This window comes from Anticarsia gemmatalis, chromosome 26 (genome assembly GCF_050436995.1).
Source record: "Anticarsia gemmatalis isolate Benzon Research Colony breed Stoneville strain chromosome 26, ilAntGemm2 primary, whole genome shotgun sequence".
NCBI lineage: Eukaryota > Metazoa > Arthropoda > Insecta > Lepidoptera > Erebidae > Anticarsia > Anticarsia gemmatalis.
The window spans coordinates 6,222,409-6,238,644 of record NC_134770.1 but is presented as its reverse complement, the minus strand read 5'-3'; the positions used below and the strand labels follow the sequence as shown (position 1 = coordinate 6,238,644).

The window sequence follows — 16,236 nt, the reverse complement described above, 5'->3', positions numbered from 1 at the left end:
GGATATACAATAACATAAAATAATGTTCAATATGAATTTTATTATGTAAATAAACACATGATATTCAACAAATACACACAATTTGTCACAAATTTACAATTGTACTAAAATAAACAGATATTATCCATGTCAATTCATTGTTAGGGCAGGACTGGGACTCTGAAACCAAAACACACATTTATAAGAATAATAAAGAAATTTCAGAATAAAGTAGAATTTTCATGATATAACACCTGCAAATAGGTTTTGTTGATCACAAACTTTATGAAGGAACAGGTATTTGTTTTTAAGACAAATTATGGAGACTATCCTGTTTGGCCTCCAGTTCCAGTTATTCTATTTTATTTCACATAATTTTTCAGTAAAGTAATCTCTCTGTACTAATTAAAATAATATAAATATTTATTACTGTAAACGTAAATATGAATAAGACAGAATAATAAAAGTGAGAGGTCAGTTACCTGCGATTCCTCATGTGCCTGTAATTCGAGTATTTCATTCTGTATATCGACGCTCAACTCCTGGATAGGCACAGCTTCCGTGCGCCAGAACACGTTCTGATGCTTCGACATACGATTACGACGCTTATGCTTCTTTAGGTGCACCTAAAATGTAAAAAGTGATAGAGATGCATTACTTTTAGTGTGAAAATATTTATCATTCTGTCTAGTTGCTAAACTTTCAAACTTGACTGCTCAACCGATTTAGATGCGATTTAAGCTATACACCATACCCAAGAAAGTAAACGTGATTTTTTATGGCAATATCTGGTCTCTGTTGAAGTTTCCTTTTGTAGAGACAGACTGTTTTGAATTTCATCTAGAAATCAAAAAAATTCAGGAAAATTTTACATTGAAAGGGTTTAAAAAGTAGCATGCTGTATTAGCAGCCAACTGGCTTCCTTTGCAAATGGCAAAGATAAAAGTAGTCTTTAGTATAGTTTACCTTCTTAATATGCGTGTTGACCATGGACTTGAGATGGAAGAGCGCTGGACAGAGCGGGCAGCGCCGGGTGGGAGCAGTGTGAGCACACAGCGCGTGCTGGTTGCGACGGTTCAACGACACGAAGCCGCGGTCACATACCTGACGACAACACATAAGTATTATTAAACGTTAAGTGTTACTGAACAGAAGGCTGAGAGGTTGACATTATTGAAAAGGTGAGATTTTACAGATGATGGTGAGATGGTATTTGATTTGCTGTTTCACATCGTAAGTCATTGTCGTAAAGTTTAGCGTAGACGTGTGTAAATGTCCCCTGCGTCGGAATCGGAGCCAACGGACGGTAGGCCGACCAGCTCTAGGCGGAAGGAAAAGTTTGGGCGAAGTAAACCATTTAAAGTTTTGAAGTTGCCAGCAACGTTGTATTAAACGTATATAGTAACTTACCTCGCAAATATAAGGTCTCTCGTTGTTGTGCAGTCGTTGATGCCACAGTAGCGCTCGTTCATCAACGAAGTAACGTCCACATGTCGGACACATGCACTTCTGTTTAGCACTCGCCTCAGGAGCAGATGATGGTTTCTCTTGCTTCACTACCGGCTCTTTCTTATCACTGTAAATAAATACAAAATGTGTTGTATAACGTAACTTGTTCTACAGGTGGCTGTGTTTCATCCTTAAGAAAGAAGTTTGTTAGATTCTTCAATAACTAAAGATTTCTTATTGACAATCTAGTCGTACAATTGATGGATAGACATTATAAGTCAATAGTGTTCGTCAAGAGATGCTTGTTCTGTTACAAGACTTTTTAAAAAGTATACGACGGTCCACGACACATAGTAGGATAGCGAAAGGTATCCTACTAATATTATGCCAAAATTTGTGAGAATGTGTGGATGTTTGTTACTCTTTAACGCAAATACAACTGAACTGATTACGATGAAATTTGGTATATAGGTATCTGAAGACCCAGAATAACACATAGGCTACTTTTAATCCCGGAGTTTCCGAGGGATCGGGATTTACAAGGGAAGGGTTTTCTCGCGGACGAAGTCGCGGGCGACCTCTAGTAAATAATAATAGAGTATATACCTGCGTTCCACCTTCAACCTCGCCTCATGTTTCTTGATATGTGTTTCAAAGCTATTCTCTCCTTTATACAGTCTACCGCAGTAGTAACACGTGTACTTCTTATAATGCTTGTTATCGTAATGCTCGCGCAAACTGTGCTCGTCCTCTGTTATGACGCCGCAGATCTCGCATATGTGTGCGCCTTCCGCCTGAGAAATAAGTAAAATAGATGATTATTAATGTATTGGTACTAAGTTATAGCTTAAGGTTATTAAAACTAAATTATATGAAAAATAAATCGTTGTTTTAGACTTTTACTGTATGTTAACGGATAGCTAAAAAAAGTGAGAATAAGGACACACCTTGTGTTTTATCAAACTTCTATCTGTTATTCAAGGTGCTTGTATACCTTTAACATGGTAGTTTTCAAAAACTATTCAGCAGTTACCTGTCTTTATACTAAAAACTCAAATGGTTGTTCCCTTGTTTATCTTATTGACCAGTGCAGTTTACAGGCAATGCCTAGTGGGACCAGATTAGGATACATAGGGGCAAAGGCTTACCTGACTCATATTCTTCATTCTCTCATGCCACTTGAGATGTTTGATGATGGTGTCTCGTTTCTTGAACACTGTGTGGCAGATGTCACACTGATGTATGTTAGTGTGAGTCCGCATGTGATTGTGGTACTCATGCTCGTCTTCCGTTATTGCTTTACACAGCTGAAACATTATGAAAATTGTGGTGAACACTGGATAAATGAAAGAGGAATGTCATGAGTAGTACAAAATATTGAGATAAAAATTATATAACCTGGGAGACAGTTCAAGAAATGTACTAAAGGGAGTCATGCCTAATGTGATACAAAATTTGAACAGATAAATGAAATATAATGTTTGGCATGTATCTATGACTGTTCCATAGTTTGCAAAAAGTAGTCAAACAATAATTGATGCATAGTGATTTTATTAACCAAAAATACAAACCTTGCAAATAAATAGATCAATGTCATGAGCTACTTTCATGTGCTCTTTCAGTTTGGCCGCAAATCTATATTTAACTGGACATTTACTGCACAGTTTATGTGTCATGGGCAATCTTTTCCGCCTAGTTTTCACTTCATCAATCTTTGGTAGCCCAACTGGCTTAGCTTGGCTTATAGTCTTCTTATAATTGTTTTCTTCTTTATCGTCAAGTAAAATTAAAGTACCATTCGGTAGAATTTTATAAAATGACCATTCTCCGTTCTCTTGTACATTTACTACTACATCACCCTCCATAGCTTTAGCTTGAGTTATTCTTTTATCTGTCTTTCTTACTGGGATAATATTTTCTTGACATTTGCCTATACCTTGAAGATTTAATTCAATATCTGGGGACAAAGTGATCACTGAAGGAAGTGATATACATAATGTATTACTTGATAGTTCCTCTGGTAAGTTAATATAGTCTAAGTTGCGTGAGAGTTCGTCAGAATAAAAGTTAATGATTTCATTGCTTCTATTTGATAATAAACGGAATTTATAAGCCATGTATGCAGTTTTGAAGCATTCAACACACACATTGTAGTTGTCTTCTTCAGAGAACTGAAAACAAATATTAAAATGAATGTATTTGTACAGCTGTGACAAACTTTATGCATTTTTCGTGCAGAATTTATCATAGCCTCAGGTCGTGACTGGGAACTTCTATGTTATGATAAATATAAATAAATAAAATTTTAAAGCTTGCCTTGATCTGACAAAGAGAGTCCAACACATCAGCTACACAAAATTCAATATCAGCTTTAATGACTTTAGTAAATATATTTTCATATCGGTCGCTGAGAGGTGATAAACAGATAATACACAGATTTTCTCCAAGGGTTCCATTACATATATGTTTTAGCACTAGTTTCAGGTCCATGGTATTTTGTGAGCCGCCAGTCCCCTCCTGACAAGAAAACACTTGATAAACCACATTTTTACAGCAAACGAAGAAAGAGCTTTATTGATCAACATCTATTTCAGATATTACCACCAAATTCAACTATCGATGCGTTCTGTAAATAAATTCGTCTTCGTAAAAAGATCCGTTCAGTCTTCCACTTTGCTACGCCATTTTGACATTATTACTTCACGGATTAGTCGACTAGCAGATCACCAGCTTCACATTTATTTTGAAATTTTTACTGCTGAGATTGAAGAATACGATCATTTATAGATTCAAAATTGTTTGCTTAGTAAAATTATGCTTCTTACAATTCTTTTATTAAATCATAGTTAGAATGTGAAATAAATTTACTGTCTTTAGTCGAATAAAACCAATTCCAAATACTACACTTAGGCACCTTACTAAATATTGATATGCGAAATGGGTCATTAGCACTATTTTAAAAATACAGATAAAAAACCCGAAACATAATTAATACTTGTCAAATCGGACCCAAGACTGCAAAGTGGAATGTTTAGATTTTATTATTTTACACAGTAGTAATAAGATTAAACAAGTTTAAGTTATTTATGTGTACTAATAAAACGATTCTGTACTCTGTAGTGAAGTTTTGTTATCAATTAAATTATTCAATATGTCGTAACGAGTGATAATCGTCTCAAAGCAATTTTCGTTATAATCAGCGGTGTTAGCTAATTAGTGATTCCTGTATTGAAATTACGTTCAATAAATACCGTTTGTAGATAATGTTAGCGTAATACGGCTGCAATATGGCTAGGGAAATAAACAAAATACAAATTGAAGCTGCCTTATGTTTTATACATTGTTAATTTTATAGGAAATGGATATTTACAATCACACAAATATTATCGTATGAATTTGTATCAGTAAGGTAAGTTGGACTGTGAAGGTCATTTGTTTATTCTCGTTAATACACTGTTCTAAGTTCATACTTCACTTGCCACCTGTGTGTTGTGTTTCTAAATGATAAAATTATATATTGAAATACAACTTATATATTTTATGCAGTGTAATAACAAATGCTGTTTATTAATAAACCAAGAAAACTTAATTTATGCAGTTTCTTTTTATATTACATATTAGAGGTAGTTAATTTATAAAGTTTTTAATTTTAATTTATTATTCATATTATTACTTTTAAAAGATATTCTTTTCACATACTTCAATCCATCTTTATATTTTTCCAAGAGTTCATTAAAAAGGGTAGAAAATCACAGGATGCAGTTTCATTTCATAGCTTAATATCAAAATTCACATAATATACCAATGAATAGCTAAAAAACAATAACTATTTAATTTACAGTAACCAAAAATGTCTGGAACCACTGAACTGGAACATGAAACCATGGACATTCTACCAGAGACAATAAAACAAGAGGAAGAAATAGACCACAGTCATGAAGAAGACATGCAATATGAGGTCAAATTAGAGGCACATACCCATGAAGACACTGTCGAAGACCATAACCCATTCGAAAATATACAGTTAGAAGTAAAACAGGAAAGTTTAATAGAGAAAGAATGTCCAGAAGACGCTATTATCGGTAAAATGGGAGGTGACAATATAAAACATGACGAACAGTATCTTGTACAGAAATTTGAGCCACATTCTGATGAAAAGACGGATGTTAAAGTTGAAATGGTGTTGGGCGATGATTCTCTTGTTACGTATGACTATCCTAGTTTTGATGGGGACGAGACTGGCTTGGATAGCAGCATGGACAGCAATGAGGCAACTGCTTTGACCAGGGTGGAGGCATGCTTGCAGGATAATGTTAAAACTGAATTTGATGACTATGGGGTAAGATTTTGTTTTATTATAATGCATTGAAAATGGTCTACTGAAATGGCCATTAGATTTGGATATTTTAAAAGCATTTTCGTGTCTGGTAATCCTGTGAAAATTTCGTATAAATAGTCTCTAGACCAGTGGTTCCCAATCAGTGGTCTGTGGTAGTAAAAATATGGTCCACGATTGATTTTAAAATTAAACATTTTCAGGATGATTATTACTCTTTATTTTTAATATACCTACATAGTGGTCCCTGCTAGTAAGAATAATATAAGAGTGATCCCAGACTAAGAAAAGGTTAGGAACCCCTGCTCTAAACAATAAATCGTACAGTGTATATGTAATACGTACACCCGCGTGCACGTATACGTGCCGTGCAGGCATTTTTTACCTTCATACTTTACTTAACAGACACTGTTCTTTCACCTCCTTCTTTCCATGTAAATATAAAAACCCTATCATTAATATTATGGTATTTCTTTCTTTAGGAACACAAAGAAGAATACGACAAAATGCACATCAAAGAGGAATCCGACGTCACAGTGACTGAAACACACCTGATATCAAACAAACTGATCAACACTACCTCGACAGTTACGAACACACACGACGGTCTCATTGAGTCACAAACAACTAAGACTTTAGTCATGGAAATACTCCCCATGTCGCATACTACTGACATGTCGTTCAACAAAATGTCCAACCCAGAAGAAATCCTACCAACGAGTTACGATAATGATAATGATGATGACTACATGGATTACCAAGACTCCTTCCAACTAAACTCTATAACTGGCAATGTTTTATCCCTTGAACAAGAAGCCTATGGTCTTTTAAAAGCGAAAGGGAAGAAAAAGGATCTAGGGGAAAAGATATACGAATGTCCCAAATGCCCTAAGACTTACACTAAAAAACGAGGTTTGACTGTCCATTTGGCGGTACATACGTCAATAGAAAAACGCGCTATGGGTGTTATAAAAGGCCAGAAAACTAGACTGGAGAATCGTAATATGAAATTGAAAGAAGAAGCCGCTTTGAAAGAGGAGGAGAAAGTGAAAAAGGAAGGGTATGTGTGCACTTGTGGTGAAGTATTTCAGCGACGGAGTAGAATGGAAACATGCCTCCGATCACACAATTTATATTCCGACACTAATTCCTACCCTTGCGTGACTTGTTCGAAACATTTCAAGAACAAAGAAGAACTCGCTTTACATCGTAAACGGTTGCACAGAAAGAGATTCCCTTGTAAATTTTGTCCGACAGATTATCACACGCGAAAAGAATTGTTCAAACATTTGCAAGTCCATCAAAAGGTTCAATTAATGGAATACAAAGTTATATCGGAAGTTGTTAAAGGGAAACAAAAATTAAAATGCTTTATGTGCTCGAAAACGTTTACGGAACTACCTGAACTGAAGTCTCACGTGATGGATGATCATAAAGAACCTTACAGCTGTCCGAGATGTAAGCGAACATTTTCCAAAATCATTGACTTTGGGAATCATACAAAGACATTCCATCCAGAAGTCGAAGGACAGTCGGTTCTTGACGTTTTAGAAGCGTTTTCAAAGTTAGTTAAAGCGTGGAAGTGCGAGGAATGTGGTCTACAGTTTCACGAAGCTGACAAACTAGCTATACATCAAATTGAGAAACATAGTCCGGAGTTGAAAGCGGAACCACAATTTCAATGTACAGACTGTAGGAGAGTGTTTGTCAGTCAGAAAAGCCTCGCGTCTCATAGAAGAATACATCACAGTACGGAGAGTGTCGAAGAATCGGAAACTGTAGAAAAAGGTGTCATGTGTTTAGAATGTAGGAAGATTTGCAAAGATATGAACGCATTACTCTCTCACATGCGTTTCCATTCCTTAGAACGAAAGTATCCTTGCAAGTTCTGCGATTTTCGTTTCGCAACTCAAGAGAAGCGGAAAGCGCACGCAGAAATTCACACGGGAGATATGAAATACGTGTGCTTCATCTGCGAATATCAATGTAGTTCGGAAAACAGGTTGAAACATCACAAAATGTCGTTAAAACATTTGAATATGAAAGAGTTTCTTTTGACGGGGAAGCCCTTGATAGAGGAAGAGCAGTCTACGTCCAAACAAGAGAAGATAAAAGATACTTTAAAGAAGAAAGAGTGGGTAGTTAAAAAGAAAAGAAAAGATTCGAGTGATTCTTCAGAGTGCAGTGAGGTGGCCTGTGATATCTGTGGGGACAAGTTCCCGAACGAAAGTGTTATGTTAGAACATAAACAGACGCACCCGTTCATAGAGTTTCCGAACGAAGATAAGCCGAGTAGAATATTTTTTAAGTAGTTGATAGTTTTTTATCTTGCCTAATTAGGTTTTTTGTGGCAATGTTACAGCTTTGTAACTACATTTGTATTTATATACTTTAAATATCGGAATATAAAGCAAATTTTTAGTACTGTTTCATATAGAGGCGCTACAAATACCGTGGCCGTAAGCTTATAATGACGCTACTTATTTTTCTGAGTGAATTTGAATAATATGCATCGCAATACGTGAAACTATTTTCGTCACGCTTCTGCCTACGTTTCTGTGTGACGTATTGTTCGTATCGCAAAATACGTAATGACGTGATAAAATTTGTAAGTTGAAATAAAGAATCACATTGTTAGCAGTTAATTTCATAGCGCAAGTTCGCATTTATTCATTCATCAGTGCAATACAAATATATAGAACAAAATATATTAATATGTATATTTACAGAATATATAATATATTATATACAGAACACAAATTAACAGTACTAGTTTTCATGCGGAGTAAAGATTATAAGCTCTCGCGACTTGTATGTTACATAATACTATATTGACATAGTAAAGTGGGTGTAAGTACGCGGATTTGTGGCTCGACAACCTTTTTCGCCTGTGTGTCACTTTAAAAACATGCCGCGTGCTTATCACAAATTTAATAGTCAGCCTGTGACTACGATCGATGCAACTCGATCTAAAAGTCGGGTATACAAATAAGGTATCGTAACCTTTAATCTTTAATCGCGCTTAAGACCCATTGCAGTATAATGTTATAATGTCGGTTGTAGCTTATTACAGGTAAATATTTCGATTTGTTAAAATTATTGTATTAAAATATCGAAACCAGTGTGTGTACTGTGCTTTAATAAAAATATTCTAAATGCTCGCTTATGGGTTATCCCAACAAAGTAACAGTCTTCCATTTAACGAATAATATTATTTACATAAATATATGTATCCGTAATATTGCCACATTAAATAATTATATATTTATTTTATAGTAGTTGTTCGGCTTAGTTATTGTTAAGTTGTTGGCAGGGTTTAGCGGGCTCCTGTGTTGGAACTAGTCTTACTTTATTATTATACTTAGTTGACAGACTTGTTGGACATCGTGTTGGCCAACATTTACATGAAAAATCACAAAATAATAGTCGCTAGAATTTTTTCAATATTTTATCCCCGTATCATAACTTTGGTTTTAAATCAGAGATTAGCTCTGATTTTGGGATATAGCAATAGGTGTGAGAATATTTAGTTTTAGAAAAATATATATCACTACTTCATCTGTTGTTTTAGCACGTCATAAAACAATGTTGGCCAACATGTTGTCCGACAGATTGGTTCTATTGTACGAAGTTTATACTGCGAAGCAATCAATTGCGATTGTTCATAAATTTGTTATTGTAATGTTTTAAATAAATAGCAAAATATTGTATCATTTTCTGGACTGACCATCTCTGTACCTAACTTTATATATCTAGCCAATCAGTTTTTCGGTTAAATTTTATGCATGACTGAATCATCAATCTTTTTACAACCGGTTGCAATATCATAACTCCAGATACAGATTGGCATACGATTGTTTGTTTACTAAGGAAATTTTTCATCTTTATTTCTATCTAGATGAATATACCTCTATCCAAAGATGTGATATTGCAATCGGTCGTAAGTAGTCAAGCCAGAAGATATAGCATTTATTAGCTTCAGGAAAAAACAGATAATAATAAAATATATATTTCCTTCATCTCAAATTATATGATAATATATTTTTATATCTACAATGGTGAATAACAGTGAAATAGATATATTTTATAAGTCACAAATAGCAAATAGTTACTCAAGGCACATACTACGTAATATATTGTACAACTAATACTTACGGTGACAGAAACTTTACTCAAAATTGAGTAGTACTCAATAATCTTTCTGTTCTTCAAATACAGTAATAAAGCTTTTTTATAAGCGGGTATTTTATACACTTCTGCCTACACCTTTGGATAGAACAGGCGCGATATTATGTTTATTTAAATTGTTATTACAATATTTTTCAACATATGTGTAATATTTTCAATAGAAATCCGGAGTTTGGTGACGTGCCCGGTATATGGCCATAAGCTCGCTCCCTTTTATATAAAATTATCTTTATTAATGGTGAACATAATAAAAAAATATATTTCAATCTGAGTGAAGTTTCTGTATGTAACCATAAATAAAAGTTAACATTATTTTTTGTATGAAAACAGTGATTGAGAAAACTCATAGCTTGTAAAATTATAGCAATAATTAACAACTTTAATTATTAAATATATCTTTCACTAAATTGCACAAGAAACTGTATAAGTTTCCAAATGTCGACAAAAGGTTAAAAGCCGACTCCAACATAGTTGGAAGAACGGCTAGGCTGACCGTTCTTCCAACTATGTTGGAGTCGGCTTCCAGACTCATCGGATGAACCTGAATACCAGTATTTTACATGGAGCGACTGCCTATCTGGCCTCCACAATCCAGTTACCTGGGATGTAACACGATACCCTTCGGTAAGACTGGTTGTCAGACTTAACCCCAGAGATCGAGCCGCGATAAGTTGTTTGTTTCTTCATTGTTTCAAATGTAACTATTATTATATTGGTTTGTCATTAAAATGGTGCCTATTTAATGTATCAAGCATGCTATATATTACTTTAATTTGTGATATAACATATTAATTTATAACACTACCAAAACATTATCCAGATATTGTTTTCTTTTTTCATAAGGTTACCTAATATGTATGTATATTATGTAATTAATCCGGAAAATTGTAGAACTAATAAGCAATCGCAATAAATGCTTCAATGTTAAGGCTTTAAACGGACTAACTACTTTTTAATTTTAATTCAGTTTTATAAAATACTAAAAATATTATTTTGAATGCGTATTTCAAATCTTATATCTATCTTAGCTATCATCACAATGAAAATAAAATTTAGAATGGCTTTCGAGGCTATCGCATCACAAACTTATTTCAAGACCAATGAGAACTATTCAAAATAATTTATTGAGTAATAGGGAGCTAGTTTTTATAATATATCACAGTTTTAAATAATCACAATAAAATACATCGTCCACAAAAGCAGTTAGTCTGTTCACGTAAGAGCTTGTTCACGCTGACGTTTGTTGAGCGTACACGCTGCGTGCACGCGCGACTATCGCACGTTAGTCTGAACAAGCTCTAATAGTATAAGTTGTTGTGTATTTGGTGCCTGATATTACGTTAGTTGATGTAGTTTAGAGTTAAGAGAAGTTATATTTTATTGTTGACAGTGCTTTGGGGCGTCTAAATATACTAATATTTTATATTTACGGCCGGTTTCATAGCTTCTGAATTATTCATTGAGGATGTTAGTCCCAAGTTTCGTTACAATTACGATGGTAACGATCATAAGTCTTACCCCAGGTTCCTGAGGTACATTAAGCGGTAGTTTATCTATTCAATAGCGTTAAAGCTCATACAAAAATAACAGTTTGAATAGATAAACTACCGCTTAATGTGCCTCATAAGCCGGGCATAAATCAATATTTGTTAACGTACTATCAAAATTTTCAAGAGATTTATTATATTTGATTTAGAAGATTCAAACTTTATTCAAATGAAGCTTAGAAATGAATTAACTCATGGTAAGAATCGACCGAAATTACAATCGAAGTTTCTTTTTCATTGAATTATAGTATACTGATAACTTATCAAGAGGATATTTTTTGGAGTTTTTTTTCATTAAGCTTGTTGTCACTGTATCTTTCGGCTATGTTATCTGCTATTTATTCATTAGCTGTGAAACTGGTCCTTAGCTTTGTAAGCTTGAAGTGCGCTGCAGGTTTCGGCGGTTGAGTGTTGTGAAACACGAAATTGATTGTTGCTTGAATAACGGCTTGACTTGTATAGTGTGTTACGTTTTACAAGGATTTATTTTTATTTTATTTTATTTGTTTAGGAAAGCTTACGGACTAATCACAAGACTTATAATTTAAATATTCAAATTGCCAATTAAAAGTTTCCGCAAATAAAAAAAAATATTTGACAATTATGTTTATCGTTTACAGCAGATTGAGCGTTTATAGTAATTTCTTCTTCGAACTGTTAAGATTTTGCAAAATACTAGTACTTCATCTGTTTCATATTCAAACAGATCTTGTTACAAAGTTGTTTGTTTAAATATTAATTATCGAAGGTGTGTTCGTGGTTCGTGGTCACACTACCAATGTTTCAAATATTCTAGCTGTCTTGCCGAAACACACATTTAATTTGTAAACTGAAAACGTTTTTCTATCTTTACAAATACACATCAAATGAATGAGATAGGTTCAGGTTTTATCATTACTTAAAATTAACAGATGTTTCAGTCTATAAGTTCTAGAAACTCATCACAATTTACATGTATTGTAAAATAAATCCTTGTATAAACCAACTAATGTTTATGTATTAAAAATATCTGTAAATAACGATGACAGAATTTAACCCCAAGCCACCCCAAAGTACAACGACAAAATAAATAATAAAGAGGTGAAATAAAAGTGATTGATTTATTAAAATTAGTTTTATTATCACATACATAGATAAAATTCCTTCGACATACCCGTTATAACTAACAGTGACATTTTATCAGAAATTATTTCACTAGTTGAGGATAAACCTATTGAAAGAGAATATATGACATTGTTATAGAAGGCACGGTTTCACCTCCCGGATAAGTGTCGGATAGTTTAAACAAATAAATATAAGTTTAACTTATTAATGTCCACCACACTGGCCAAATGCAGGTTGAAGCCTTTCAGGTAGTTTATCAAACGAAATGCTCATACATTTGCTGTCATATTATCTGGTAGTTAAGTTATCTGCCACTCTTTATTGAGCTGTAGAACAGGTGTATAATATTTTAAATCAATCTACCGAATGCAAAAAATATCATTCAATTTTAAATTACCCCAAAAGTATATCTCTCTACTATACACGTCAAAGTGATAAAGACAGCATAATAAGTGTTGCTTAAAATTGAGGGACATTTCTGCATTCACTCATTAAAAATCCTTTCTTTTATTAGTTGCCAAATAAAAATCTTTCATCTGATTGTGAATAACCACACATCTACGATTGTAACTGTCAGATTAGTACTGATTTACTTATCAAGTGGATTTCGAGATCTTATTTTCAGTTTATTAATCTTTTGAATAAGCTATTAGAAACTTATCAGCGAGTGTTAGAAGTATGCTTTATGCTATTAATAGTGCTTTTATATCAATGTCATATAACCTAATTCTTAAGTGTGGTATATAATGATATTCTAAACATACTATACAGTGGAATATAATACATATTGGTCGGGAACAAATTGAAATATTACATAATTACTTCACATTATATGGAAGTGAATTCTCTAATTGTAATAACACTATAACATATTTGGTGAGAATTTAAAAGCTGTTTTATAAGCCGCGTCATTGCTATGCCAAACAAACCTGTTTTCGTTGAAGAACATAATAAAATAGGATGTTGCCCAATAATATATATTATGGAAATGTTTTTCAACTAAATATAACTGAAATGTCAGTGCCATATAGAAAATTTCATATACATAGACAGGCTTATTCCGTGATTTGAAATACAAAGGTATTTTTTTTTTAATTCTCACCAAACATACTACAGATATAATATCTTTATACTTCACCACTAAAAACATAATTTTGATATTTTCTTGCCAGTGGTGAAAGTACCTAACATTTTCATATAAGGCCACTATACCACTAGCGTTTATTGAACGTTAGCTTTCTTCTACATGATTGTACCTATTACCAGACGTGAAGTCATCGTTGCGTTTACGCGACGTTTACGCTGCGTAGACGTTGGAAAAACGCCAACGATCGTAAAACGCCAGTAATTTAGCGGTCTAAGGGACAAACACAAAATACTAAAGTATTTAAGAAAAGTGTGCAATACATACATGTATCAAAATCATTTATATAAAATGTATTTATTTAAAATCTTACAGAGCAATGAAAATATGCTAAGTGTACTAAACCTTTTTATTAACTAAAGCGCTGTGCAATCGAACATTGATGCAACAGATTCGATTCCCGTCTGATGAAAAATTAAGTTGGGGCAATTTGCGGGCAAGTTTAGCCATACTACAGTTATTCGACTAGTTTTATAAGAGATCGGTTTTCTAGTCATTTTTCGTACATACATAATATCTAATATACATATGATCCTTTTAAACTTGCCTTGGAATCGAACCGGTGACCATTTAAGAAGGTTATTCGATAACACAACACGTGACTGTCCACTGAGTTATACATACACTGAAATCTAGTCCTTATTACTTTGTAATAGATTTTAATTCGTTTTGACACTGTTATGTTCATATACCATACACTTTACCTTCCAAAATACTTATCACTAGCGGCCCGCCCCGACTTTGCTCGCTTTATAGTGCACAATGTTCCTATACATACTATAAAACCGATGTTTACGTTATGTGCCTTTCAAATGGTGTAAGATCTTACTTTTGTTTAGTGATTTTGGAGATTACACCTTACATACGAACTGACAACGTTCTCACCCTATTTTTCTATATGTCATTCTTATTAGCTGACAAAAGAATAATAGATTATACCTTTTGTGCCCACTCACTAAAATCGTACCCACATTTTCGTTCAAGTGTTATAATATACAAACAAAACAATGTAGAAACGAACTCAAACAATTTTTTTTTGTTATTGTTTTACTGTATTTATATAGGAATCCACTAAATTGTTATTTATCCTACAAAAATCTCGCAAAGAGAGCTTTATTTATTATAATATAGTTTATCTTATTTATAGAATAAGTAATTATTCTAATATGGAGATATTTTATAGAACATCGAGAGTTTAAATTATGACTAAAAGACTTTATTTCAATAAAACCACAATTATGCTATCCTTTTCTATGCTCTTTGAAAGAAAGAGATAGTGAATATATGATGTTTGATTGAAATAGGTCTGTTACGTATTTATCTATTTAAGTCGTTATGGTTAGATCTATAATAATGATATTCTCAACCTGATAATTACTTAATAAGTTGAATGTTTTAAAGTTACTGATCAGTGTTTTGATTAAAATGATCAACTGACTAATTCCCTACAAAACAAAGTTTGATTCGAACTTGTGATAATAGTTAATGAAAGAACGTTCGGTTGAAATTTGTGAAGAAAGCCAAACTAATCGATCGAAGATATTGGCTAACGATGGAGCTAAACTAATTTGAAAAAATCAATTAGTTCCTCTTTGAACTAGCATTCAATTGAGTGCTAGTATTGAATTACCTAATGTCAATTCGTACTCTTATTTTTACTATTCAAGTGTAGGCAATGATATTTTTGAATCAAACTAAATTTAATTAGAAATCAATTCTGTCCAGAAAATATAAGCAGTTAATTTTATTCAAAACAATCAGTAACATAAAACTACATATCGCTCATCCGTAACGACAGTGACTTAACTCCAAAAAAACCGAAAATGACTTAATTATACCAAAGTTATCCTTTATTCAATCCCCATTGGAAGTGAAAAATTTCTCGCTAGAGTGCAAAAAGTTGTTGCAGAAATATTCCATTTTGGCGCGCGAATACTGGGCGACAATGGCGGAATATAATAACTTAAAAAAGGTGTTGTGTAAAATATACAAATTTGCAGTTACGTCACTGTCGCTCTGGATGAGTGGTATATCAAGATTGAAACCATTAATATAGATCTTTACTCTATTATAAAGTATATCAATACAAATTCCTAGAGAAACACAGTGAATCAATAACGTGAGCCTCTTATCTACACTTAGTAACTAAACGCGATGCGCCACGGCGTCGCCATGTTGGCTCCAGGCTTCCTGATCACCAGGACATCGTTACCTGGAAACAAAATATTTTTGGATAATTCACACACGGTCTGTCTACATATTCATTAGAGCTGGTACTATAACTAGATGACTGAAAAATAAAATAAAAATACTTCTAAATTTCGGAAATAGATGTCCCACAGTAAAAATTATCAGTTTTGTTTATCCTTCACTACTAATAATTATATAAATTAACTGTGCACAAAATTTCATCAATATCCGTTCAGTTATTTTGGGGCGATTGAGTAACGAAACATCCATTCAAATAATCTAAACTTTCGTATTTGTAA

General features: G+C 33.3%; 3 protein-coding genes across 6 annotated transcripts in view; 1 reads left to right on the top strand and 2 right to left on the bottom strand.

Moving 5' to 3' along the window:
- Window positions 1-20: 20 nt before the first annotated feature.
- LOC142984331 (zinc finger protein 711-like) lies at window positions 21-4,142 on the bottom strand. 2 transcript variants are annotated; one of them, XM_076131861.1, is made up of 9 exons: window positions 4,030-4,142; window positions 3,745-3,945; window positions 3,000-3,599; window positions 2,577-2,735; window positions 2,035-2,222; window positions 1,390-1,555; window positions 946-1,083; window positions 462-605; window positions 21-159 (listed from the first exon to the last, which is right to left on the bottom strand). In XM_076131861.1, the coding sequence occupies exons 2-9, from the start codon at window positions 3,916-3,918 to the stop codon at window positions 130-132; spliced, it is 1,599 nt and encodes a 532-aa protein (XP_075987976.1). In that variant the 5' UTR covers window positions 3,919-3,945; window positions 4,030-4,142; the 3' UTR covers window positions 21-129. The 2 variants fall into 2 exon arrangements, with proteins under 2 accessions (XP_075987976.1, XP_075987977.1); XM_076131862.1 differs by having other exon boundaries at window positions 3,745-3,959; window positions 4,030-4,089.
- A 286-nt stretch (window positions 4,143-4,428) lies between these two features.
- LOC142984290 (uncharacterized) lies at window positions 4,429-12,608 on the top strand. Its single transcript, XM_076131777.1, has 3 exons — window positions 4,429-4,837; window positions 5,270-5,767; window positions 6,247-12,608. The coding sequence occupies exons 2-3, from the start codon at window positions 5,279-5,281 to the stop codon at window positions 8,074-8,076; spliced, it is 2,319 nt and encodes a 772-aa protein (XP_075987892.1). The 5' UTR covers window positions 4,429-4,837; window positions 5,270-5,278; the 3' UTR covers window positions 8,077-12,608.
- GCS2alpha (glucosidase 2 subunit alpha) overlaps window positions 12,599-16,236 on the bottom strand; it is a 24,116-nt gene continuing 20,478 nt past the window's right edge. For all 3 annotated transcript variants that reach the window (XM_076131774.1, XM_076131775.1, XM_076131776.1), the window contains one exon: window positions 12,599-15,959. In XM_076131774.1, the coding sequence (XP_075987889.1) occupies window positions 15,886-15,959 (74 nt within the window). In that variant the 3' untranslated portion in view covers window positions 12,599-15,885. The remainder of the gene's footprint in view (window positions 15,960-16,236) is intronic.

What these genes read in the sequence shown, in the direction of transcription:
- LOC142984331 (XM_076131861.1), bottom strand. Translation starts at nt 3,918, where the DNA reads ATGGACCTGAAACTAGTGCTAAAACATATATGTAATGGAACCCTTGGA. An exon ending in ACTCTCTTTGTCAGATCAAG is followed by an intron (nt 3,600 to 3,744) that starts GCAAGCTTTAAA and finishes ATTTGTTTTCAG; the next exon opens with TTCTCTGAAGAAGACAACTA. An exon ending in AGAGACCTTATATTTGCGAG is followed by an intron (nt 1,084 to 1,389) that starts GTAAGTTACTAT and finishes TGTTGTCGTCAG; the next exon opens with GTATGTGACCGCGGCTTCGT.
- LOC142984290 (XM_076131777.1), top strand. Translation starts at nt 5,279, where the DNA reads ATGTCTGGAACCACTGAACTGGAACATGAAACCATGGACATTCTACCA. An exon ending in CTGAATTTGATGACTATGGG is followed by an intron (nt 5,768 to 6,246) that starts GTAAGATTTTGT and finishes TTCTTTCTTTAG; the next exon opens with GAACACAAAGAAGAATACGA.